Source organism: Meles meles, chromosome 10, assembly GCF_922984935.1.
Source record: "Meles meles chromosome 10, mMelMel3.1 paternal haplotype, whole genome shotgun sequence".
In the NCBI taxonomy this organism is placed as follows: domain Eukaryota; kingdom Metazoa; phylum Chordata; class Mammalia; order Carnivora; family Mustelidae; genus Meles; species Meles meles.
The window spans coordinates 44,899,038-44,926,298 of record NC_060075.1 but is presented as its reverse complement, the minus strand read 5'-3'; the positions used below and the strand labels follow the sequence as shown (position 1 = coordinate 44,926,298).

The following is a 27,261-nucleotide window of genomic DNA, read 5'->3' as shown; positions in this document are numbered from 1 at the left end:
ATAAAATCTTTAAAAAATATAGTAAGGGAAGAAAATGATGAAGTAAATTATTTGGAAAGAGATTCAAGTTCATGAAGGAATAACCTGTAGCAAAGAATCAGTTGAAACTACATGGAGGATAAGTGCTAACTTGAGTTTTAAAGGTATGTAAATAGAAGAAACCACAAAATATAGTCCTTTTGAAACACCCTTCAATATTAATAAACTCAGTATGTTAAACCAAAGTACTTACCTATGCAAAGTCTTGGTAACATATATTCTGTCCAATGATGGAATGTATGCTCATCAGAATAGAACTTACAAAAATAGGTTTATCAGAGAATGGACTTCAAAGTGCTTTTTATGGTCAGGTGTTATGCTAGTGAACTCTTTCAAACTTTTAAAGAACAGATGGCCCCATGCTAGATAAACTGTTTAACAGTATATACAAAAAGGTTAAGCTAGCCAATTCCATTTATGAAACTAACTAGTATAAAATCCTGAGACAAAGCCTGTCAAAAATAGTACAAAAAGAAGAAACATAACCTCAGTTCACTTATGAATATAGATATAAAAGTCCTAAGTAATGAGCCAGTAACAAACTAAATTCAATAGTGCAGATAATCACTGAACATGGGTGAATCAAATATATTATAAAACAACAGTCATCACAGAAGAATTTTCTTCTTCATGCTCTTTGGTATTTTCTAAATTTTCTGTAATAAATCTATTATTATACCCAGAAGGAAACAAATAATATTTTTAAAAGGTACATGTCCCAAGAGAGCATAAGTGTACATAATGTTACTATATCTTTTGACAAAATGCACATGGCATATGTTAAGTCATGTTTATGAAGATAAAATGAAAATTATCTATTGAGGCAAAATTCCACCTTACTATGTTTTCTGGAGTAGCCTTCCTCATTCTTTTTCTGGGAGGATAAACTAATGAGTAAGCAACACAAACGAAACAATATGCTATATTTTCTTCCCACTCTGGATACCAAATGAAGTCATAATGTGTAAATGAGGAGTCATATACAAATTAAGCTCTGTAAGACATTATAAAGTATTAGTCCACAGTTTAAAGAAGCCATTTAGGTGGGTGGGGAAAGGGGCTAAAAAGAGAAAGGGGATTAAGAAGTATAAACTTCCAGTTATAAAATAAAATCATGGAGATGAAAGGTAGAGCACAAGCAATATGGTCAATTAGACGGTAATAACTTTGTATGGTGACTGATGGTGACTAGACTTATCAAGGCCAGTAACTACAGAATTGCTGAATCACTATGTTGCACACCTGAAACTCATGTAACACTGTAGTCAGCTATACTTCAATAAAAAGAAGCAGCAGCAAGAACAGCCATGAAAAGATTTGAAAGGAGGGTCATACACAGACTACTCAAAAATGAAAGTGAAAACAAAAAAACAAACCTGGAAATATATTTCTAACATATTTCTTTTCTTTTTTTTAAAAGATTTTTATTTATTTATTTATTTATTTGACACAGAGAGAGAGAGAGAGAGAGAGAGGAAAGCAAGAGATCACAAGTAGGCAGAGAGGCAGACAGAGAGTGGGGAAGCAGGCTCCCTGCTGAACAGGGAGCCTGACGCGGGGCTCAGTCCCAAGACCCTGAGATCATGACCTGAGCGGAGGCGGATGCTTAACCCGCTGAGCCACCAGACGCCCCTCTAACATATTTCTACAGTTAAAAACATTTTATAAAAGTCCTTGCAAATCAAGAAAAAGAACTTAGACAATTCAGAAAAGGAAATAAATGGCCAATTAATTTTAAAAGTTAAATTTCAAAAGTAACAGATACTTTTAAAAAAAACTATCATTTGGCAAAAATAAGGGGAAAAATGACACTTATTGCCAGGAAAACTGGGAGATAGGTACTTGTATATACTGCTAGTGGAAATGTAAATCGGTACAACTTTTTCAGAAGGTAAACTGGAAGCACATTCAAAGGCTTTAGATTTGCACATGCCCTTTGACTCAGCATTCCACTTAAACAGTCTTAGACTTGCACAGATGCAACACAAATGTTTACTAACCCATATTTATCATAATGAAAAATGGTGAATAATCTAAATGTTCAACAATGAAGAACTCTGCCTTCAGCTCAGGTCATGATCTCAGGGTCCTTGAATGGAGCCTGGCCTCAGCTCTGCTCAGCAGGGAGCCTGCTTCTCCCTCTGCCCCTCCCACCCTTGTTTGCTCTCTCTCTCTCTCATAAATAAATAAAAATCTTAAAAAAAAAAGTGGTTAATCTTATTAAAAACAATGTTACAGTGTGAGCTCATGCTGGGAAAAAATGATACTTAATAGTTATATGAATAGGAAAATAGGAAAATAATGGAGTACACTTACTAAAATACGTTTTTTTTAAGGTGGTGAAAATTGCAGATTACTTCTTTTTGTTTATCTAGATTTAGGAATTTTTATATCAGCATGTATTGTATCAGAAACAAAAAATAATCAAGGGAAAAATGAAACCTAAAATAGGTAAATAAAAAGGAAGAAATTCTTTCCTAAAAATTGTATCTTAATACAGGTAGTCCTTAATTATTAAAAATTCCCTAAAACTGAGTCACATGACTGGAAATCCACATGCATGAGCCCCATGAATAATTTTTTAAAAACATCTATACTGAATCATATGATCTGTGCTTGCTTTAAGTGCATTAGAAGGGATTCAAAATGAATCGAATGCATACAGAAACTTTATGCTTTACAAAAAAACCATGTTTCCCATACGATCTCAGCAAAATTAAATTTCAGTAACTGAAAATGATATAACTATATATGCCAAGCTTTTACATATGGTACTCAGGTCAATTTAACCATCTACAAATTATGATAGCAGGCAGGCAGGGATTAGGCCCCAGAGTGCTAGGTACTCAGGTTAAAAACCATTACTCAGGGGCACCAGGGTGGCTTCAACTGGGATTATGATCTCAGGGTCCTGGGATGGAGCCCCATGTTGGGCTCTGTGCTCAGCGGGAAGTCTGCTTTTCCCTCTCCCTCTGCTCATGCTCTCACTTTCTCATATAAGGAAATAAAATCTTTTAAAAAAAAGACAAAACCGTTACCCAACATTTGGGATGCTGGATATCTCTCCATTCCCAATCTTTTTAACTTTAAGGATGTATGATGCTCTAACTAAACATTCTTCTTTTATCTCCAAACCTGAGAGCACAAAGAAAATATTGTTTAGAGACAACTGTTAAATCATTACTTAATCTGAATCTCTTATAAGAGAACATCATGTCTAAAAGAAAGCTGGTTTGGAAAACAGCATGGAGGTTCCTCAAAAGGTTGAAAATAAAGCTAACCTATGACCCAGCAATTGCACTGCTGTGTATTTACCTCAAAGATGCAAATGTAGTGATCCAAAGGGGCACCTGCACCCCAATGTTCATAGCAGCAACATCCACAATAGCCAAACTATGGAAAGAGCCCAGATATCCATCGACAGATGAATGGATAAAGAAGATGTGGTATTTAAAAAGAAAGAAAAGAAGATGTGGTATATATATACAATGGAATACTACTCAGCCATCAAAAAAAATCTTGCCATTTGCAACAATGTGGATAGAACTAGAGGGTTATATGCTAAGGGAAATAAGTCAATTAGAGAAAGACAATTATCATGATCTTGCTGACATGTGGAATTTAAGAAACAAAACAGAGGATCATAGGAGAAAAGAGAAAAAAATAAAACAAGATGAAATCAGAGAGAGAGACAAACAGTAAGAGACTCTAAAGTGGCAGGGGTGAGGGATGGGGTAACTGGGTGATAGGCATTAACGGGGCACGTGATGTAATGAGCACTTGGTGTTATGTAAGACTGATGAATCACTGACCTCTACCTCTGAAACTAATAATACATTATATGTTAACTGAATTTAAGTAAAAATAACTAAATTTTAAAAATAAAAGAAAGTTGGGAAAAGAATAGCTTTGTTTCAAGAAAGGAGAAGAAAAGAAAATATTTACTGAATAACTACTATGTGGTAAACAGTTTGAAACTGTATGCATATCACCTTTTTTTAAATCTTAACAACCCACATAGATACTTAGAATATACTACTGGAATTCTCCTAAAGTATAATTATTTTAAAAAGTAAGCAAAATAAAAAACATAAACACTAAGAACATATTCCTAATATAACATCCTGAAAGAAAGAAGGGGGCAGAAGATTTTTTAGGTGAATCTTCTCCAGTCCAAAGAACTGGAAATTGAGACTTAGAAATTGTCCAAGGTTAAACCATCAGAATATGGCAGGGCTGCGTCAGAAGCAAGGATTTACCAACTACAAAACTCTCAAACATTATATTGTATAACTTCATTTCCTTACAAGATACTCTAGAGTTCAAATAATCAATTATGTAATTTATTAAAGAAGTTATATTTACTAGATAAGCCACAATACTTATAAAGCACAGAATAACTGAGTAATTATGGAATGCTAGATACATTTCCCCATCCTACCAAAACTAGGGCTATATGATAAAACCATATACGTACACATGGACATCTCTGTATATATACATCATATTATATATATATAACATACATACATAGTTGTGCACAAAAAAATGAAATAGAATAAAACATTTAATTAGCTTGGAAAGAGAATATTTTTATTTTTAAAATTTTTATTTTATGATTTTTTATAGGTTTTATTTATTTATTTGAGAGAGTGAGAGAGAGCGCATGAGAGCGGGGAGGGGTAGAGGAAGAAGCAGACTCCCCACTGAGCGGGGAAGCACAATTAGATGAGGGCCTTGATCCTGGGACTCTGGTCATGACCTTAAACCAAAGGCAGACTTAACCCACTGAGCCACCCAGGCACCTCAAGAGATAAAATTTTTAAAGATCAGCATCAGAACAAAACTTCATTAAAGTAATCGTTGTTCCCAACTGAGAAGCATGCTTACTTTAAGAAAGAGCTAAAGTCTGACAGAGTGCTGTCTCTGCTACTTACTAAGCTACATCCTAAACAAATTAATAAAAATTATGACAATTTACCAGCTGGACTGTGTTTTTAAGGATTTAATAAGGTCATGCACGGAGAATTTGGCCATAAGTAGACACCCCAAATTTTTAGTTCCCTTTCCTTGATTAATGAATAATAGGGCAGTGCCCAACTAAACACAAATGGGAATCAGTTTCTAATTGTTTTCTAGTTCTAGTCCCAGTGTAGTCCCGTTTTCCTTTCCCCCTTATTTTCTTAATGTGACTTAGTGGGTTTCAATTTTGTAACATTTCACTATGCGTAATGCTCAGGTTCTCAAACTTTTCCTATCTCCATCAAAACTGATCCAGTGTCTTATTTCCTTAGAACACTGTGACAGAGAAATCTAGACAAATGTAAACTGTTCAGGGGGAGACTGTATAAAAAGATAATGATTTTTTTTTCAGGGGGGGGATGATGTTCTTCTGAGCCCAGGCTCTGAGTCGGGCATTTGAGGTAAAATAAATGAGAGGGCTGTGCCATGACAAGGCTTCAGAGATAAAGTGGGGACAGGAAGGATCTTGCAGCAACCCACATGTGACTATCTATTTCCACCCACTCACAAGCAGGAACTTACTAAACAACTTGAGCAACCTTCCAATCAACCAATAAACAACGCTATAATCTATTAGCACCTTGAAAAATGAGGAAGATAAATAACACATGTGGAAAAAATAGACAATGGCATTTCAATCTATAACAGCAAAGGCTGTCGAAGTTGGTTTAAATTTTATAAATTAATGGTTTTAGGTGAGGAAAAATAATTTTCCCTGGACCCCTTTATGTTCTTTGCTGAGGCCATCCATCCCATAATAAAAAGACAGATTAATAGAGAAATCCTTAATTTCACACAAATGGGAACCCACAAAGATAAGAGACTCAAAGGCAGTCAGGCAATTGAGGCTTATAAATCATCCTGAGCTAAGGAGAAAGGAGGAGAGGCTTGGGGCTTCAAAGGGGAAGAAGGAAATTCCAAGAAAATGAGAAGAGCAATGTTTGCCTTCATGCAGGTAAGTCTCTCAGATAAAAGAGTAATCTCTGATAATAGTTCTCTTCCTGGTACAGGCTCCTTTTCTAAAATCTTTTAGGCTGTTAAAAGGGAGGTAAAAAGTTCTTTCTGACCCCTTTGAGTCTTGATTGTCTTCAGCTCCCAATAATCCACATACTAAAGTGGCACGCTTTGGGGCGACAAAATCTACTCCCCTCAGGCTGGTGACAGTGAGAGAGTGAGCATTAAAATGCATAAACAAGAAAGGTAATTTAGAAACCTAGCATCAAGCCAAGCACCAAGCACCAAGTCTGCCACCTGCTGACACAAAAATGGAATTGGATAGAGTTCCCTGATGCTGTTTTTAAAGCAGGGGGAACCTCAGGTAAGGTTTGACATTAGATTTCATATAAGTTACTGTGCCAAAAGTAGAGATAAATTACAACACCTAATTTAAAAGAGAATAAGGATTAAAATGGGATTTAATATTTAACTTTAAATATTAAAGAATATTTAAATATTCTTTAGAGGCTTAATTCAGTAAATCTAAATAATGTGATGTCTGGATTACTTTAAAAGCAAACAAGAGAAATCTATGGGAATGATTTAACATAAGCTGTAGGGAACATTCAAACTGCTATGATGAATTAAGGATAATCTGAGACACTTTGCAAAGATTATAAAATCTGTGGGAGAGGAAAAATAATTTTTTCTCTATCCTTCTAGGTTCTTGACTGAAATCCTCCTATAACAGAAGACAGATTAATAGGAGAAAAATAAACACAAATTTAATAACATGCATCCCTCCTGAATACATGGGAGACACCCAGGAAAATGGAGGGACTCCCTGAAATGGGTCAAGCTATCATCTTAAGTACCATCTCTAGTTAAAGAAAAAAGAAGATGGCATATTCTGGGGTTACAAATACTGTTCTCTTTCAAATCCTACAGATTTCACCTCTGCAATCCGTCGATGTTCTGTCCTCTTTCTCTAGCTCCCATAGCAGTCTAGGGCTTCATCCTCTTTAATCCAGGCTTATCTCAATTCCTGCTCCTGCAGTGACAGAATGCCGCCCCAACATATGCCTTTTTGGCATGAGGATTATTTTGAGCTGATTATTTCAGAGAAACAGTAGACACAGGAGAAGCTCTGAAAAGAGTAGAAGCTCCCTTTTACCAGAGAAATTATGTTTATAAAGGAAATCTCCATTTCTTTTTTTTAAACTTTTTAATTTTTTTAAAGATTTTATTTATTCACTTGACAGAGCTCACAAGTAGGCAGAGAGACAGGCAGAGAGAGAGGGGGAAGCAGGCTCCCTGCTGAGCAGAGAGCCCAATGCTGGGCTCGATCCCAGGACCCCAAAGGCAGAGGCTTTAACCCACTGAGCCACCCAGGCGCCCAGGAAATCTCCATTTCTATGTGCCTCTCCATCTCTGTACCAAAAGAGAAGGCAGAAGAAGATGAAGAAAGCACCACAAATTCAAATCAATGGAGGGAGTGCACTTAAGTCTGAATTATCATTTCTTATTCAGGCTTACCACCTTTTTCCTCCTCCCACCCAACAATAGGCCTCTTCCATGCCCTTCTTTTTGTTTATTACTGTAGCTGGTATAATTTTAAACCACCTAAGAGAGTTACTTTTCCCAAGGCATCTCTCATGTATACTTGTTAGTAAAACTTGTTTTTCTCTTGTTAATTCTATCTTTTGTTAAAGGGTCCCCAGCAGAGAACTTAGAAAGGTGGAGGGAAAATTATTTTTCCTCACTTTCCTTGCCTCTTGATTCTAGTTATGCTAATTAAGTGTACTCAGCTACGAGATTAAGCAACTAAAATGCATTCCAGATCTTACCACTTTTAAAAAAATAGAACACTCTCAAAGGCTCCTCAGCAAGTTCATTGCAAACACCCCACTACTGACAATTCAGATGTTTCTACAATGTGGTCCCAACATACTTTTTTAAATGTTGCTTCAATTAATCTTTTTTTTTTTTTAAGATATACATGCTCATGCTATTTCAAACTGTGCGAAACATTAAAGGATGAAACAGTACAAGTCTCCTTCCTCAGTCTCATCCTCCCAAGTTCCACCATTACTAGTAACAACTACAAACAGCTACTAGTGCAGTTTTTTACGAATTTCCAATGACATTCAAGCACATACATGCATATCTCTCTTGGAGCCACAACTGTTCTACTACGTGTTTTCTCCCCTTAGTTACCATCTTTTGAACTTTTTAAGATGTTAACTTTGATTTACTTTCTTGTACGTACGTATGTACGTACGTATGTATGTATGTATAAAAGATTTTATTTATTTGAGAGAGAGAGCATGCATGTGAGCACAAGCAGGGGGAGAGGCAGAGGGAGAGGGACAAGCAGACTTCCCACTGAGTGGGGAACCTGAAGCAGGGCTAAGCCCAGGATCCTAAATTCACTGACATGGGAAACAAAGGCAGAACTAAAATTGTTAAATTTCCTTATTACCTACAGCCCACTGACAAGTCCTTAAAACAGGCAGAGTGACATTCCTTTAGGGACTCAGCTGCCTCGATGTTAATACCTTGCTAAGGGCAAAGGCAATCTTCGTCTGATGCCCAAGATCCTGTAAGTCTACTTTAACATACAAAAATTCCTTTAGAAATTTCCTTTATCTTTGAACCCTCCAAGATACAGGTTGGCAATCACCTCCCCAAGCATATGACCCACCGATATACATCTGGAAGGGTCTCATGACTCAGGTTTTATTAAACAGTAATAAATGACCTTTTCTTTTCTCTCTTTTTTTTTTAAGATTTTATTTATTTGTTTGCCAGAGAAAGAGAGCACACATGTACACAGCAGGGGATGGGGGCAGAGAGAGAAGCAGGCTCCCCACCAAGCAAGGAGTCAGATGTGGGACTTGATCCCAAGACCCTGGGATCATGAACTGATCTGAAGGCAGACACTTAACCAGCTGAGCCACCCACACATCCCGACAAATGACCTTATCCTAATAAATGCTAGCCCCTCAAGGTCTGGAAACCTTGCTTCAAAAATTCCTGAGATTATGCTGAGTGAAATAAGTCAAGTAGAGAGAGTCAATTATCATACAGTTTCGCTTATTTGTGGAGCATAAGGAATAACATGGAGGACATGGGGAGATGGAGAGGAGAAGGGAGTTGGGGGAAACTGGAGGGGGAGATGAGCCATGAGAGACTGTGGACACTGAAAAACAATCTGAGGGTTTTGGAGGGGCCAGGGGTGGGAGGTTGGGTGAGCCTAGTGGTGGGTATTATGGAGGGCACGTATTGCATGGAGCACTGGGTGTGGTGCATAAACAATGAATTCTGGAACACTGAAAAGAAATTAAAAAAATAAATATTTTTTTTTAAAAACCCACAAAAAACACAAAAATTCATTAGAGACTTATGCTATCCCTAACCCCTTCCCAACTTGAGAGTATATAATGGACCACTCCTCATGACCCCAGATCAGCTCTTTCTGCCCACTGGTCCTGTCCCTGTGCTTTAATAAACCACCATTTTGGGGCACCTGGGTGGCTCAGTCGTTAAGCATCTGCCTTCGGCTCAGGTCATGATCCCAGGATCCTGAGATCGAACCCTGTATTGGGATCCCTGCTCAACGGGAAGCCTGTTTCTCCCTCTCCCACTCCCCTTGCTTATGTTTGCTCTCTCACTGTCTCTCTCTGTCAAATAAATAAATAAAATCTATTAAAAAAAAAAAAAAAAACCATTTTGCACCAAAGACTTACCAAGAATTCTTTCTTGGCCATCAGCTTGGAACCCTAACACCTTTCCTATGTCAATCATGACATGAGCCAAAGTCAGACACTTAACGGAATGAACCACCCAGGCACCCCTACTTTGTTTTCAAAGTTGCACAATGTTTTATTATACTAACCGTACCACAGTGTAAGCAATGCACTATAATTTAACCAATGTATATAATGCTTTCAACAGAATAAACAAAAGTGCCCATTTTTCTATATACTCATGACTCAGATTTCTCTTTCCATGCAGTGTTTGGTGCCCCCAGTTTTGATGATTTGTCAGCAACTAAACTGGATTTTTTTTTTTTTAAAGATTTTATGTATTTATTTGACAGAGAGAGAGAGAGATCACAAGTAGGCAGAGAGGCAGGCAGAGAGAGAGGAGGAAGCAGGCTCCCTGCGGAGCAGAGAGCCCGATGTAGGGCTCGATCCCAGGACCCTGAGATCATGACCTGAGCCAAAGGCAGCGGCTTAAACCACTGAGCCACCCAGGTGCCCCCTAAACTGGATTTTTTTAAACAAATTTTGTAAACTTTGTAATTTTGCTGGTGTCAAGAATTTGAATTCTTGGGGCGCCTGGGTGGCTCAGTGGGTTAAAGCCTCTGCCTTTCGCTCAGGTCATGATCCCAGGGTCCTGGGATCGAGCCCCACATCGGGCTCTCTGCTTGGCAAGGAGCCTGCTTCCTCCTCTCTCTCTCTCTCTCTCTCTCTCTCTCTGCCTGCCTCTCTGCCTACGTGTGATCTCTGTCTGTCAAATGTATAAATAAAATCTTAAAAAAAAAAAAAGAATTTGAATTCTTCACTCCTACGGTTCTCAAATTTTAGCATCCATTGGAATCACGTGGAGAGCTTAAAGTCAACGATCTAAGGATGTGATATTTTTTACCTAGAAAAGAGACTTCGTTGGGGTGCCTGGGTGGCTCAGTCATTAAGCGTCTGCCTTCAGCTCAGGTCATGATCCCAGGGTCCTGGGATTGAGTCCCATGTCGGGCTCCCTGCTTGGCAGGAAGCCTGCTTCTCCCTCTCCCACTCCCCCTGCTTCTGTTCCCTCTCTCGCCGTGTCTCTCTCTCTCTGTCAAGTAAGTAAATAAACTCTTAAAAAAAAAAAAAAAAGAAAGGAAGAAAGAAAGAAAGAAAAAAAAAATTTGTAAAAACTCCAGCTGTTTCAGGAAGTATTCTGGCTAACCTAAAAACAGCTAAGTAGATAAGAGCTCACTCTTGTTGAAGCTGCAAATATGATTAAACTTGAATGAGGATAATACATAGGAAACATGACAAACATGATTTGCAAAAAAAAAGACAAAGTTATATGTCTGGTACAAGTTACTCCATACTTGCAAATTTGTGGATTCAAGATGACTTTGAACACACTCTTTGCCAATGTTAAGAGTTTAATATAATTCCCCTTAATTTACAATATATTTTATATAGACTGACCAATCATAATTGTTCTCCTTCAAACACCACAGCCATCAAACATTACCCAATGTAATCTCCTATTCCTTTGAATTTCACACACCCTTTCCTTGAGATCTCTCTCACATTTCTTTAATATATATTTTTTTAAGATTTATTTATTGGACAGAGAGAGATCACAAGCAGGAAGAGAGGCAGGCAGAGAGAGAGAGGCGGAAGCAGGCTCCCCGCTTAGCAGAGAGCCCAATGCGGGGCCCGATCCCAGGACCTGATCACGACCCGAGCCGAAGGCAGAGGCTCAACCACTGAGCCACCCAGGAGCCCCATCTCTCACATTTTTATCCATTCACTATAGAAGTACTGTTAATGATGTGGAGAACAAAGGCAAAAGAAAAAAAAATTAAAGCTCCTTATAACTTACAGCCCACTGACAAGTATTTGGGACAGGAAGGGTGATCTTTCCTCCAGGAACTCAACTACCTCAATGTTAATACTTTGCTAAAGGCGAAAGGCAACCTTAGATTGACATTAGCCCAACCTCCATGATCCTGTAAGTCTACTTCAACATATGAAAATCCTTTTGGAAACTTCCTCTATCTCTATACCTATCCCCCAAGATATGTGTTAGCAATCATCCTCCAACCATATGGCCCACTGATATACATCTGAAGGATCTCATGACTAAGGTTGTACCAAGACAGTAGTAAATGACCTTTTCCTAATAACAGCTAGTCCCTCAAGGTCCTGGAAACCTTGCTTCCAAATTCCTCAGAGACTTAATCCCCTTCCAGTTTGAGAGTGTATGATCAGTCACTCCTCACAATCCCAGCGCAGCTCTTTCTGCCCATGGGTTCTGTCCCTGTGTTTTAATAAAACCACCCTTTTTGCACTGAAGAAATCTCAAGAATTTTTATCTTTTCTTTTTTTTTTTTTAAGATTTTTTTATTTATGAGAGAGAGAGAGAGCTCAAAGGGACAGTGAGAGGCAGAAGCAGAACCCCCGTTGTGGGGCTCAGGACCCTGAGATCATGACCTGAGCCAAAGGCAGCCACTTAACCGACTGAGCCACCCAGGTGCCCCTCAAGAATCCTTTCCTGACCGTTCTCTTCGAACCCCAACATTTCACACCATTAGGACTCTAACTTTTAAGCTAGTTGTGACACATAATTGTGACACTAGCTTCTAAATCTCATTAGCATGTATGAAGGCAGCACTGATGTCTCAAGAACTAGTGGTAAACGAATAAATCTTTATGCTTGAGGTGGGCAGAAGAGCAAAGCTATTCTGAGTCTGTATTCTGTCCTGCTGTATTACCAAAGACTTGTAACAGCTGGAATGTTCTATTTTCTACCAGCCAACTGACCACCAGGAATACCAGATTCTATATATGTGCTTTTATTTGATCAACTATTAAATAAATTTACTGAATAGCAAATGATATGGAAAAGGAATTGGGACTATAGTATAGGATATGGTAAAGGAACAGGGACTATGGACTATTAGACTGCTTATTACCTAATTCCTCCCTTTCTTTCCTACTAATAGAATCTCAATTTTGTTGGAGGGTGGCCATTTGCTCAGCCAAAAAAACTCCTCAGATTCACAGTTAGGGTGGCTATATGACACCGTTCTCTCCAGTGACATGTGAGAAGAAAGTTCTGCTTTACTGAATTGACTGTCATCCTCCCTGGAAGATGAACATGTTGGCCAGGACTGCAATTGCCATCTTGTGACCACAAGAAAAGCTAAGAGAATTTCAAAGACCTCTGTCTTGACATCCTTGTACTCCCTAATTAGCCATCAACTGCCTATTTTTTGGACCTCTCCTTATATTAGAAAAATAAAATGTTTATTGTTTATTAAAGACACTGATTTTGGGTCTCTCTCCTAGGTACAACTAATAAGAAAGACAAAGGGGGCATCTGGGTGGCTCAGTAGGTTAAGTGTCTGTCTTAGGCTCAGGTCAGTTGGGATCCAGCCCAACAACTGGCTCCCTCCTTGGCAAGGAGCGTCCTCCTCCCTTTCCCTCTGCCCCTACCCCACCGCACCACCCCTCCACTGTAACATTCCCCACCCCACGCCACCGCCATGTGGATGCTCTCTCTCTCACATAAATAAATAAAATCTTAAAAATAAAAGACAAAGAAATACGTACCAGCCTAGACCCTTAAAGAACACACATAACAGTAAACAATACAAGACAGTGTATAAACTGCTACTTTATGAAAAACCATCAGGAAATGCCACATGAGTTGTGGAGAATATGCTTTATAAAACAAACGAATTAAAAACAGGTCCTAAGGGGCACCTGGGTGGCTCAGTGGTTTAAGCCGCTGCCTTCGGCTCGGGTCATGGTCTCAGGGTCCTGGGATCGAGTCCCACATCGGGCTCTCTGCTCGGCGGGGAGCCTGCTTCCCTCTCTCTCTCTGCCTGCCTCTCTGCCTACTTGTGATCTCTCTTAAATGCATAAAAAAAAAAAAAAAAAAAAAAAAAAAAAAAAAAAACAGGTCCTAAAAGGTCATAAATCTGAGTGCTGATACAAATTAAAGTTGGGATACAGAGATATTTTTAAAAGCCTGTGTAAGAGCATTGAGCCACTTAAGCAGTCATATTTAAATCTTGGTTCCCCGCCCCCTCCTTTTTCTAAATATAGACTCAATAGTGGGCTTTCCACTTACTCAGTATAGTACCCAGAGAACATCTAATGTTATCTTAAAATAGAAGAAAGGAATGCATTTTTGTTAGAAATTATCTCCAGGAAGGAAACTCACTCAAGTTTCAAAAACAGCACCAACCTATAAGGAGTAATTGTTGGTGTTTATAAGGAAGCCATAAAAAGTTGAGATGTGGAAAGGAAAAAAATGAAACAAGATGGGATCTGGAGGGAGACAAACCATAAGAGACTCTTAATCTCACAAAACAAACTGAGGGTTGCTGGGTGGTGGGAGGGGTAGGACAGGGTGGTTGGTTTATGGACATTGGGGAGGGTATGGGCTATGGTGAGTGCTGTGAAATGTGTAAGCCTGATGATTCACAGACCTGTACTCCTGTGGCAAATAATACAATATATGTTAATAAAAATAATTTTGTAAAAAGTTGAGAAGTGTTTAAATTAGAAATGAGGGCACCTCGGGGGTGGGAGGTTGGGGGAGCCAGGTGGTGGGTATTAAGGGGGGCACGTATTGCATGGAGCACTGGGTGTGGTGCAAAAACAATGAATTCTGTTACACTGAAAATAATAAATAAATTAATAAATAAATAAATATCACTAAAAAAAAAAAAAATAGAAATGGGGCACCTGGGTGGTTCAGTCTGTTAAGTCTCTGCCTTTCCCTGGCATCATGATCACAGAGTCCTGGGATTAAGTCCAGTGCTGGGCTCCCTGCTCAGCAGGAAGTCTGCTTTTTCTTCTCCCTCTCCTTCTGCCCCTCCCCCGCTCCCTCCCTCAAACAAATAAAATCCTAAGAGAAAGAAAGAAACAACAAACAAAAGGAAAAAAAAAGAAATGATAATTTTGGGGAGCTTCTAGAGAAAGTGAAGCCAGTGTCCACCTTGAATACTAGATGAAAGTCATATCGCCCACAGGCAGGGCTGATTGGCCACGGAATACACAGAACATAGAGGCTGAGACTCAAGAAATGGGAATGTTTGCTTATCATTCAAAAGCATGTAGGGGCTGAGGGCAGGCCGCCCCAAGGTAGGCCACTCTGGCATGAAGATTATTTTGAGCTGGAGGCAATGAAGGGCCTGTGGGCTCAAGAGAAACTTTTGCCCATCCTTTAACAACCTAGAAGAACTCTAAAGTGGGGGTCTTTCCAGAATAAGAAGAGATACATTTTACCTGAGTGACCCAACTATACAGCTGGGCAAACATCTACTCTACTTACTGCTCTATGAATGTATTCTCTTCCTGTCAAGTCCCGGGCCCCTACTCCCTTCTTTGTTCAGAATGACATACAGACCTCATTTTCCCTGTATTTGGAATTTCCATGTCTGTGTGGATTACCATACATATGCTATTAAATTTGATTTTCTCCTGTTAATCTGTCAATTGATTTCTTTTTTTTTAATATTTTATTTTATTTATTTATTTATTTGTCAGAGAGAAGGAGAGAGAGAGCACACAAGCAGGCAGAGAGGCAGAGAGAGAAGCAGGCTCCCTGCCGAGCAAGGAGCCCGATGCGGGACTCGATTCCAGGACCCTGGGATCATGACCTGAGCTGAGGGCAGCGGCTCAACCCACTGAGCCACCGAGGTGTCCCTGTCAATTGATTTTTTAGTTGATTCTCAGTCCAGTGAAAAGAACCTTTGAGGGGGTCACAATTCAGTTCATAACAGTGATTAACATCTAAAAAAAATTTCACAGAATGTTAAACTTACGTAATAGATGTTAAATGAGGAATCTTTCTGTTTCAGTTTAATTCAGGGACAGGTATCCTACTAAGGTGAGGAAAGGAAAATGGAGAGAATTGGCTTCATGATTCCTGGGCCCTTAACCACCTGAAAGGGAGGGACTTCAAAGGCAAGAGCCCACATGGGGTGGATCACTCAAAAAAAAAAAAAAAAAAAAAAAAAAAAAAAAATCAGGCTGAGGTAGGAGGGGTGCCAAAAAATTAAATTAAATTAAATTTTAAAAGTGCCCACATTATGAGGTTATAGTGAAAGAAGAGAAAGTCAACTTTAAATACCTTGCAGGCCCAGAGAGAACAAACCTAACTAGTCAAGTAAGAACTCTCATTTTGGGGCACCTAGGTGGCAATCTGTTAAGTGTCTGACTCTTGGTTTTGGCTCAGGTTATGATCTTGGGGTTTTGAGATTGAGCCTCTCACAGGGCTCCTCACTCAACATGGAGTCTGCTTAAGACTCTCTCCCCCTCCCTCTGGCCCTCTCCACACATGCTTTCTCTCTCTTTCCAAAATAAATAAATAAACCTTAAAAAGAAAAGGAGTAAGGCACCTGGGTGGCTCAGTGGGTTGAGCCTCTGCCTTTGGCTCGGGTCATGATCTCAGGGTCCTGGGATCGAGTCCTGCATTGGGCTCTCTGCTCAGCAGGGAGCCTGCTTCCCCCTCTCTCTCTGCCTGCCTCTCTGCCTACTTGTGATTTCTCTCTCTGTCAAATAAATAAATAAAATCTTAAAAGAAAGAAAGAAAGAAAAAAAGAAAGAAAGAAAAGGGGTGCCTGGGTGGCTCAGTTGGTCTGACTCTTGGTTTTAGCTCAGGTCATGATTTCAGTGTCCTGGGATTGAGGCCTGTGTCAGGATCCATGCTCAGTGGGGAGTCTGCTTGAGACTCTCTCCCTACCTCTCCCTCTGCTCTTCCACCTCATGTTCTCTCTCTCAAATAAATAAATTAACCTTTAAAAAATCCCTCTCATTTCTTCACTTCCTCAGTGAAAGAAATCCTTCCCCCTACCCTATTAACCCCCAAATCTGAAGCGATGGCTAGTGGGGGGAAAGAGCAGGAGAGGTTGATTATCTCCTCTTCTCTCATCCCAGATCACTGGCCACCACTAACTAGGGAGGGGAGGAGCCACCTGCAGTAAGCCACAGCTTTGGGGTAGTGAAGAAATCTGTATTAGTTAGGGTAAGTTATGAGGCAGTAACAACACAAAAATCTCAGTTCTTTAACACACACACAAAAGTTTATTTTTCACTCACACAAAGTCCAGTATGGGTCCAGATGACTTTCCGGGGCAGTTGTCCTCCACATATTGGCTCAATATTCCAGGCTGCTTTGTTACTGTGTCATCTCCATGTCATCATGATACTTCAGGATTTACTCCAACAGTAGCAAAGACTACGGACAACTGTGTCCCTTTTCATAACTACACTGGCCCACAAGTGGCCATACCAACTCCAGGCAGTCTATTGGCCAGAACAGCAAAGCTTGCCCAAATATAAGAAGGGGAAAAGAGCTAAAAATATTGGTGGGTACTAGTAATGTCCATCCAGGAGTCTCACCACAGAATTAATATTGAAGTCATGTATAATACATGACTAGACACTGGTATTTACAGAAATGAGACTGACTGCTTGTGATTTTAAAAGACTGTCTTTTACAATCTGAGAGTGAGCAATAAGTCACAGGCCTACAAGAATTTTCACCAGTGGCAAGAAAAATTACCATCACCGAGTAGATTTGAAAGGTGCCACCAGAAAGCAAAATAAAGTTGTGTTCTATTTACATCCCTTGCATCATGTTGACTTCATATATTAATCACATCTTTAGAAGAGATCACAGAAATCAAGCTTAGCTCTATTTTTCATAATAAGACCTTTTTATCTTTCTCTAGCTTAAGGACTATAATTCTAGTTCTATATGTGAGGTTAGAAATGTTTGTTTTCCGGGGCACCCGGGTGGCTCAGTGGGTTAAGCCGCTGCCTTCGGCTCAGGTCATGATCTCCGGGTCCTGGGATGGAGTCCCGCATCGGGCTCTCTGCTCAGCAGGGAGCCTGCTTCCCTTCCTCTCTCTGCCTGCCTCTCTGCCTACTTGTGATCTCTCTCTCTCTGTCAAATAAATAGATAAAATCTTTAAAAAAAAAAAAAAAATGTTTTCCTCAGCCAGCTCTGCTTACTAGTCTAACTTAATGAAGTCATTCTCTTCCAAGAACATAATTTATTTAAGTTTTTAAACTCCCTGGGAAAGGTGTATTTTCAACTTAATTTAACAGCAAACAGAAGAGTGACATACATAGATGGGCCTTTAATTTAAAAGTCAGTTTTCAATCTTTTAGCAGTTTGGATTAAAAAATAAAACATGGAAAAAATAAAAAATAAAAAAATAAAACATGGGTGCCTGGGTGTCTCAGTTGGTTAAGCAACTGCCTTCAGCTCAGGTCACGATCCCAGAGTCCCAGGATCGAGTCCCACATGGGGCTCCCATCTCCACCGGGAGTCTGCTTCTCCCTCTGACCTTCTCGCCTCTCATGCTCTCTCTCATTGTCTCTCTCTCAAAAAAAAAAAAAAAAAAAACCACCTTAAAAAAAATAAAACATATTGTCTGCTTTCTAAAAAACTTCAAAAGCACAAATTAAAAACTGATAATTGGAAAAGTTGGTCAATTTGTTATCAGTATCTTAAGGGCATTACATTTTCTGTCCTAAAAGACATGAAATAAATTTTCTGAATTAGTTTCTGGAATTAATACAACAAAAGACGAAATTCTAAGTTACTGTACTAAGAGATCAATGTAGATTTGGACAGCTAAATTCAAAATTTAATAAAAATAAATAAAGCCCACATTTTTGGCCAATCTATCTAGTAAGAATGATGACTAAAGAGGAACAGTGGGGAAAACTGAGATTCTTGGAGCAGGAGAGAAGTTCTGTGGCCAGTAACTGCAGGACAGGAAAGTTAGCATTCATTCATAAATTTTAAAAACCTTGTAAGATTTCTCCTAACGTAGTCCAGAAACCAGAAAGAATAAGACAAATTCTTATAAACAGGATATGTGTGTATAAATATATAGACACATATATTTAAAATGTTTTTACTTTAAAATAATTTCCTTTTTGGGGCACCTGGGTGCTTCAGTCAGTTTAACAGCTGCCTTTGGCTCAGGTCACAATCCCAGGATCCTGGGATCGAGGCCTATACCGGGCTTCCTGCTCAGTGGAGAGCCTGCTTCTCCCTCTCCCTCTGCCTGACGCTGTGCCTACTTGTGCCTTCTCTCTGTCAAATAAATAAATAAAATCTTAAAAAATAAAATAGAATAAAATAAAATAATTTCCTTTTTAAAAGTGACTGCATCTTGTATCCAGAAAATAGAAAGGAGTTTCACTGGTGCTGTCCTAATACCCAGATGTTTGACCACATACTTTTTAAAATTCTCTTTAGAAGCCACATTTAATACTTAAATTTGTACACTTCTGTTTTTTAATCACTAAACACTTAGCATTATTTAGTTTCAAGCACTCGGTTTTTCTTTTATGAGGAAAAATTACAGTTCCTACTATTTCCTTACAATTTTATTAGATGACCCTAACTTATGGTTTGCCTTGTAATTCTCTGACTTTTAGGTCATGAAAAAGTGACATGCATTTAGTAGAAGCTATACTTTGAATTTTGATCTTGTCCTGGGCTAGCAATGTACGGTAAAATATTCTCTTCTGATGCTGGGCACTGGCAGTGGCCTTAGCTCCCAGTCAACCACCCAGTCACGAGGATAAACAACCATTACACTGATAACCATTCTGTACCATACAACTATTCTGTTTTTCACTTTTGGTACAGTCAATAAATTATATTAGATATTCAAAACTTCATTATAAAATAGGCTTTTTGTTAGATGATTTTGCCCATCTGTAACCCAATGTAAGTGTTCCAAGCACACTTAAGGTAGGCTAGGCTAGGCTATGATGTTTGGTAGGTGTATGAAATGCATTACAGACTTACCGTATTTCAACTTAATGATGGTTTATAGAGACATAACCCCACAGATCAAGGAAGATCTGTTAATGCTTTTATACTCAGCCAAATTAATTTGAAAGTAGATAAATGCTGTCTGAATAGAATAAAATATGGAAGCATTGCCCATGAGTAAAAATCAACCAAAAAAAAAAATACTAAAATTGTCATGTATCATTTAAAATAAGGGAGTTGTATGAAAGACTATATATATGATTACATTCCTCATTCTTCAAAGCCTAAATTTTGTGTTGGAGTAGGTTTCTCTGTCTGATAGGAAACTAGCAAGTGCTCAAGCTTTGTTCCAGAATCTTTTTTACTAAGAGTAACTAAAAAGGCCACAGAGGGAACAAGTCCTATCTGAGCAGGCACATTTTATTAGAATGGTGAGTTAAACTCAAGACCAAGTGATAAGTGATGGTCAACAGCAATGACGAAGGACTTGAAACTTGCAGAATCTAAGAGAGGTTGGGGAAATTCATTCCCAAATACAGTTCACCCCAAATACTAATTTCACATGTGCAAAATTCTACTGCATGTGTTATCAACTTCTATACAGGTTTGGCAATCTTGATCTTTTTGGTCCAGTTTACAAAAACTGCAAGCCATCATTACTGGGGATATATGTAGTTTTTACAATGAAGGCTTAGGAGAGAGAAAGTTGAGAAAAATAATACCAGTGGTCAAAACTTTTGCCCTGGGGCACCTGGGTGGCTCAGTTGGTTGAGCAGCTGCCTTCGATTTGGGTCATGATCCCAGGGTCCTTGCTTGGGCCGAGAGCCTGCTTCTCCCTCTGCCTCTGTCTGCCACTCTGCCTACTTGTGCTCTCTCTCTATCTTGCTGTCAAATAATTAAATAGGATCTTTAAAAAAAAATTTTTTTTGCCCTAATAGTGTTCATAAGGACAAATGACTAAGATATGAGAGTTGGCTGATAGTCTGTGTTTTGGTATAATAATTACAATTACTATTTAATAAGCAGTTACTATGAGCCAGATATTACTAAATGTTCTATATTTAACTTTTTTAAAAACACATTTCTCACACCTCACACCAACCATGCCCCAACTTTTTGTATAATACAATGCAATTCTGACACTATGTAGAGTTAGTGCCTGATCCCATGAGGTAAGGACTCAGTCCACAAGTCTATCCCCATTTCCAATGCCAGTCACAAGCCCCAGGTTGTCACCCATACTTCTGATGGACCAGTTGTGAATTTGGGGATTCCCACAACTCCCTCCTGGGGTTCCATAATCTGAAAGAATAACATAGAACTCTGGAGAGTGCTTTACTTACTATAACAGGTTTCATATAAAAAAAAAACAATTTAGGGGGTGCCTGGGTGGCTCAGTGGGTTAAAGCCTCTGCCTTCGGTTCAGGTCATGATCCCAGGGTCCTGGGACTGAGCCCTGCATCGGGCTCTCTGCTCAGCAGGGAGCCTTCCTCCCCCCTTCTCTCTGCCTGCCTCTCTGCCTACTTGTGATCTCTGTCAAATAAGTAAGTTAAAAATCTTAAAAAAAAAAAAAAAAACCAAAAAAACACAATTTAGAACAGCCAAATGGAAGAGAAGCATAGGGCAAGACAAAGAAGGGGTGGAGAACTTCCATGTCCTCTCTAGAACACACCACTCAATCCACACCTCAAGGTATTTGCAAACCTGTAAGTTCTCCTTTAGAGGTCTTTATGGAGGTCTGTTATGTGGGTAAGATTGATCAAATAAATTACTGACCAGGTGATCAGCTTGAACAGCAGCCCTTGTTCAAAGAAGAGAGGGGACATGCTGAAAGCTCTAATCCTCTAATCATGCCTTGATCTTTATGGCAACCAGCCCCCCTCTTGAAGCCATCTTGGGAACCCCCCACCGCTCAGCCTGCCTCATTAGCATATAAAGGACACTATTAACACTTCCCAGAGTCCAAGTGTTTTAGGAGCTATGTGGCAGGAACCTGCGACAAAAACAAAATATATATTTCTTACAGTACCACAGATAAAACAAACAAGAAAAATCTGAGAAACTTGTAACAGCCAAGATGAGATAAGGACACATGAATAGGGTGGTATTCTGGATGGAACTCTACGACAGAGAAGGACATAAGCTAAAAACAAAGGAAATTTGAACAAAGTAGGGATATTTAAAAATGTATGAATATTTGTTCATTAATTTTAACAAATGTACCATACCAATGTGCAATGTTAGTAATAGGAGAACTGGCTGGGACTCTATTTATTTGCTTAATTATGCTGTGAGTTTAAAACTGTTCTAAAATAAAAATTTAATAATGCAGTATATTAACTATGAAAAATGGGTTATTTCGGAGCTCTAAACATCCTTTTTTAAAAAGATTTATTTATTGGGGCACCTGGGTGGCTCTGTTAAGCCTCTGCCTTCGGCTCAGGTCAGGATCTCAAGGTCCTGGGATTGAGCTCCACATTGGGCTCTCTGCTCGGCAGGGAGCCTGCTTCCCCCTCTCTCTCTGCCTGTCTCTCTGCCTACTTGTGATCTCTCTATCTCTGTCAAATAAATAAATAAAATCTTTTAAAAATTATTTATTTATTTGAAGGGGCGAAGAACACTTGAGGGGGGTTTGGGCCAGACGGAGTGAATCTCAAGCAGATTCCCCACTGAGCACAAGCCTACTGAGGTGCTCAATCCCATGGCCCTGAGCTCATGACCCAAGCAGAAACCAAGAATCCATCAACCGACTGAGCCACCCAGATGTCTCTGACCTCTAAACATGTTAGGCCATGTCTTCTGATAGGCTTACTCTGTATATTTATTTTGCTGTCCTACCGGACATTTCAGCTGTAGCATGCACACCCCACGAGCCACACTATTGTGTCTTCTAATTCAAAGCGTTTAAAGCGGTGCATAATCTAAGTCCAGTGCCAGATGTTATTTGTTTACCTAGACAGTAAGAATAGGCCCACCTTGCTTAGGTAGTTACTGTTGGTTCCATTACTTGTGAGCAGTTTAAGTTACATCCATTGGACATTCACAGGTTTGTACAGATTCTCTAAGGTGGGAGTTTGGAGGATAGGGCGGGAAATGGGCAAAACATGCCCCCTAACGCATGGTTATTAACAGAAAACCAGGATTTGAACCCAAATCTTCAGATTCCCAATCAAATGTTTATCCCATTTGAAGTAGCAGCCTATTAAAATTACAAGTTAAAAACATAAAGCTCAGGGCGCCTAGGTGGCGTAGTCGGTAGAGCCCTGTCTCTTGGTTTCTGCTCAGGTTGTGATCTCAGGGCCATGAGATCTGGCCCCAACCCAGGCTTCATGCTCAGTGTGAAGTCTGCTTAATACTCTCTCTCTCTCTCTTTCTCTCTCTCCCTCCCTCTGCCCCTCCCCACTCTCGAAAATAAATAAATCTTAAAAAAATAATAATAAAAAAAATAGAGCTTTTTCAACTTTTTCCTTTTAAAAGCTACTAGCAGTCTGCATGTATATCACAATCTTAATTAATAGAACATTACATATACATATGTATAAGATTGACTGATTTCTTTCTTTTTTTGTTGTTTATTTTCAGCATAACAGTGTTCATTGTTTTTGCACCACACCCAGTGCTCCATGCAGTATGTGCCCTCCCTACTACCCACCACCTGGTTCCTCAACTTCCCAACCCCCGCCCCCTTCAAAACCCTCTGGTTGAGTCCATAGTCTCTCATGGTTCATCTTCCCTTCCAGTTTCCCTCAACTCCCTTCTCCTCTCCATCTCCCCATGTCCTCCGTGTTCTTTAGATTGACTGATTTCTATACTACAAATAAGTAAAGTTCGCCTGCCTGATGGCTTTCATTATTTTTCACAAAGATGGCAAACTGTTTTAGGATGGTATCAATGTGGGATTTTATGAAAGAATTAATTTTTAACTCTATTCAGTTTAGAAAAGTGATAAAACAAACCAATTCACAGTTTAAGTACACGCTGGAAGATACGACAATTAGTTGGTTCCCCCCACCCCCTTATAGAATATAAACTTTTGGTTTGGGGCAAAAGGAGGCCATGAAAGTTCTCTAAACCAGACAGCAACATAAATAAAATAAAATTTCTGAGATAAAACATTTGCAGCTGTACCCACAGAAGTAGAGGAAAAAATAGTAATCCAAGAATAATTTAATTCTAGCAATAAACAAAACTTTCAAGTATTATTGGCATGAGACACAGGGTTACCATTTCTTTTACTATTAGTTACGGGGAAAATATTTCTGTATTCAACCTGGGGCCAACAGCAACCAAGAGGACAGTGTCTTTGATCAATGAAAACATACTTGAGGCTGAGTATTCTAAGTATATGAACCTAAAATGATATTATTTAGTATGGTGATAGACTGTCAACTTAGTTTTCATAAATATTTGACCCCAAATGTTCACATGTGTAGCACATTATTGGGAGAAAACATGAGCTTATGCATTCCAGTAAGCGCATTATAATGTAACTCTATGAGTCACTGGTCTTTATGAGTGGATTCTAACTAAAAAACAAAAACTAAAAACCAAACTAAAACAAAAACTAAAACCAAACCAAAACAAAATTGAAAACATCCTCAACTTTGAAGCAAACACTGCTTATCATATGCCTTAAGTAGGATTCTTGAAACACTCTCACAATAAAATTGGAAATAAATGTCTAAAATACTGTTATGCAAGAGGTTGGGGAGGGGGGGAACGAACACAAAGATACTTCCTGGCAGTTTGAGACAAGAAGAAATAACATTCAAATATAAAATAAACTATTCTGAATGCCAATCGGCTCAACCGGCATTCTCTCAACCACTGAGAAGTTACACCTTTCCATAATCTAACTCATTCTAGCCAGAGTGCAGAAACAACTCAGTCCGAACTGGATTAGTCACAAGCATTTGGCTGCAGGAACTAGGCAGCAACCCAGCCTAGAACGTTCCGTTTATTTCTTGAGAAATGGCTTTTGCTGCAGGAGGTGGCTGGTTTCCGAGTCACCTACTTGCTGCCTTTCTGTTTCAAAAGGAGACACAACAAAAGACAGAGAAGTGACACCCTGAAGGGTCCAGACCAGGTCACCGGGCCCCGGTGTTGCCACTTGCGGGGTGAACAGGTCCCCAGTGTGCCCTTTGCATTCCAGCAGCGCCAGCACGGGAAGGTAAGAGCAGATGGAACGCCCTGCGGCCCATCAAGCGCTCGGGCATGCAGGGCCCTGCACTCACCATTTCGATGATCTTGGTCTTCCGCCCTGTCTTCCTCTTCAAGGTGAATATGTACTGGGCCAGCACTACCCCCGCCACCAGGACACACACACTGGCACTGGCCACCGCGCCCATCCTCGCCACAGCCGTCCGGTCCATGAATGGCGAGTCCTGCGCCTCCCGGCCAGAAAAGAAGAGGTCGCTGGACTGCTGAGTTCTGCACCGAAGCTGGGACGCCCTGCCCCGCGGCCGCTCTGCGGGAGCCCGCCTCCGCCCCCCCCTCCCGCACAAGCCCTGCCCCACGGAAAGCCCCACCCCTCGCGCTGACTCGCGGGAGGGGAAGGCGTGGGGGGCGTGGCCTGCGTCTGCAGCTGAAGGTGGGTGTGAGGCTGGTCTTCCTTGGATCCTACCTCTGAGGAACTGTCCAAGGACCCAAAAGGGAATTGCATCAATGATCTCTGTGCTGATGAGGACCACGGAGTGGTTCACTCCAGCTCCCTACAGTAGAAATCTGATTCCAACAGACCCAAGCAGAAAAAGTCATCCGTCTTCCACCTTCCACCCTCCTCAGCCACTCCGACTACAGCCCCCAGAAGGCGTTACAAACTGCTATGCAACAGGATACAACCAACAGTACTGTTGTTGGAAATGTAAATTGGTACAGCTATAATGGAAAACTATAGAAATTCCTCAAAAATGAAAAATAGATTTCCCATATGATCCAGCGATGCTGGTATATATCCAGAAGAATTGAAAGCAGGCGCTCAAATATCAGCACACCCATAGCTAAAATGTGATACAACTGAAATGTCCATCAACAGATGAATGAATAAAGAAAATATGGTATATACATTGAATGGAATACTACTATTCAGCCTTTGAAAAGAAGAAAGTTCTTCAGTATTTGACAACACTGGTGAATCGTGGGCACATTATGCTAAGTGATATAAGCCAGTCACAAAAAGACAAATACTTCCATTATTCTACTTACATGAGATGGTCAAAGTCTTAGAAAGTAGAATGGTGGTTGTGAGGGTTGGAGGAAGAGGAAGAAATTGAGTATTGAGTTTCAGTTTTGGAAGATGAAAAAGTTCTAGAGATCCATTACCATGTGTCTATAGTTAAGAGCACTATACATTTTTAAACGGTTAAGTTGGCAAATTTTCTGTGTTTTATATCACAATTTTTTTTTTTTTAAACTGCTATGATTGGGGCACCTGGATGGCTCAGTTGGTTAAGTGACTGCCTTTGGCTCAGGTGGTGATCCTAGGGTCCAGGGATTGGGTCCCACATTCGGCTCCCTGCTCAGCAGGGAGTCTGCTTCTCCCTCTGATCTTCCCCCCTCATTCTCTCTCTCTCTCCCTCTTGCATTCTCTCTCAAATAAATTAAAATCTTTAAAATAAATACATAAATAAAAAGTGCTACGACAAAAGGGTAAAGATGAAGTTAGGCAGTGTTCCTTTCACCACTGCTGTCCTTTTTCTGCTATATCCCACTCACTGCCTCTCTATCATTTCCTCTTTTTTTATTATTTAAATTCAATTAGCCAATGTACAGTACATCATTAGTTTTAGATGTTGTGTTCAATAACTTATCACTTGGGTATAATACCCAGTGCTTGGGGCGCCTGGGTGGCTCAGTGGGTTAAAGCCTCTGCCTTCAGCTCAGGTCATGATCCCAGGGTCCTGGGATGGATTCCCACATCAGGCTGTCTGGTCAACAGGGAGCCTGATTTCCTCACTCTGTCTCTGCCTCCCTCTCTGCCTCCTTGTGATCTCTGTCTGTCAAATGGATAAATAAAATCTTAAAAAAAAAATACCCAGTGCTCATCGCATCCCATGCCCTCCTTAATGCCCATCACCCAATTACCCCATCCTCCCACCCACCTCCCCTCCAGAAACCCTCAGTTTGTTTCCTATAGTTAAGAGCCTCTCATGGTTTGGGGTACCTGGGTGGCTCAGATGGTTAAGTGTCTGCCTTTGGCTCAGGTCATGATCTCCAGGTCCTGGGATGGAGCCCCACATTGGGTTCTCAGATCAGCGGGGAGTCTGCTTCTTCCTCTCCCTCTGCCTCTCCCTCTACTTGTGCTCTGTCTCTTTCTCTCAAATGAATAAATAAAATATTTTCTTAAAAATTCTCTCATGGTTTGTCTCCCTCTCTGATGACTTCCCATTCAGTTTTTCTTCCCTTTCCCTATGACCTCTTGCTCTGTTTCTTATATTCCACGTATGAGTGAAACCATATGATAATTGTCTTTCTCTGAATGACATAATTTGCTCAGCATAATACTATCCACGTAAGTATTCATCCTTTCTGAGAGGTGAGTAATATTCCACTGTATATACATGCCACATCTTCTTTATCCATTCATCTGTCGATAGACATCTGAGCTCTTTCCATAGTTTGGCTATTGTGGGCATTGCTGCTATGAACATTGGGGTGCAGGTGTCCCTTCAGGTCACCACATTTGTATCGTTGGGGTAAATACCTAGTAGAGCAATTGCTGGG

At 40.0% G+C, this 27,261-nt stretch overlaps 1 protein-coding gene across 2 annotated transcripts in view; it reads right to left on the bottom strand.

Moving 5' to 3' along the window:
• NT5C3A (5'-nucleotidase, cytosolic IIIA) overlaps positions 1-25,006 on the bottom strand; it is a 51,614-nt gene extending 26,608 nt beyond the window's left edge. Inside the window, exon 1 of one of the 2 annotated variants that reach the window (XM_046020162.1) lies at positions 24,774-25,006. In XM_046020162.1, the coding sequence (XP_045876118.1) occupies positions 24,774-24,911 (138 nt within the window). In that variant the 5' untranslated portion in view covers positions 24,912-25,006. The remainder of the gene's footprint in view (positions 1-24,773) is intronic. The other variant, XM_046020161.1, reaches the window with a different exon arrangement.
• Between the last annotated feature and the right edge of the window lie 2,255 nt (positions 25,007-27,261).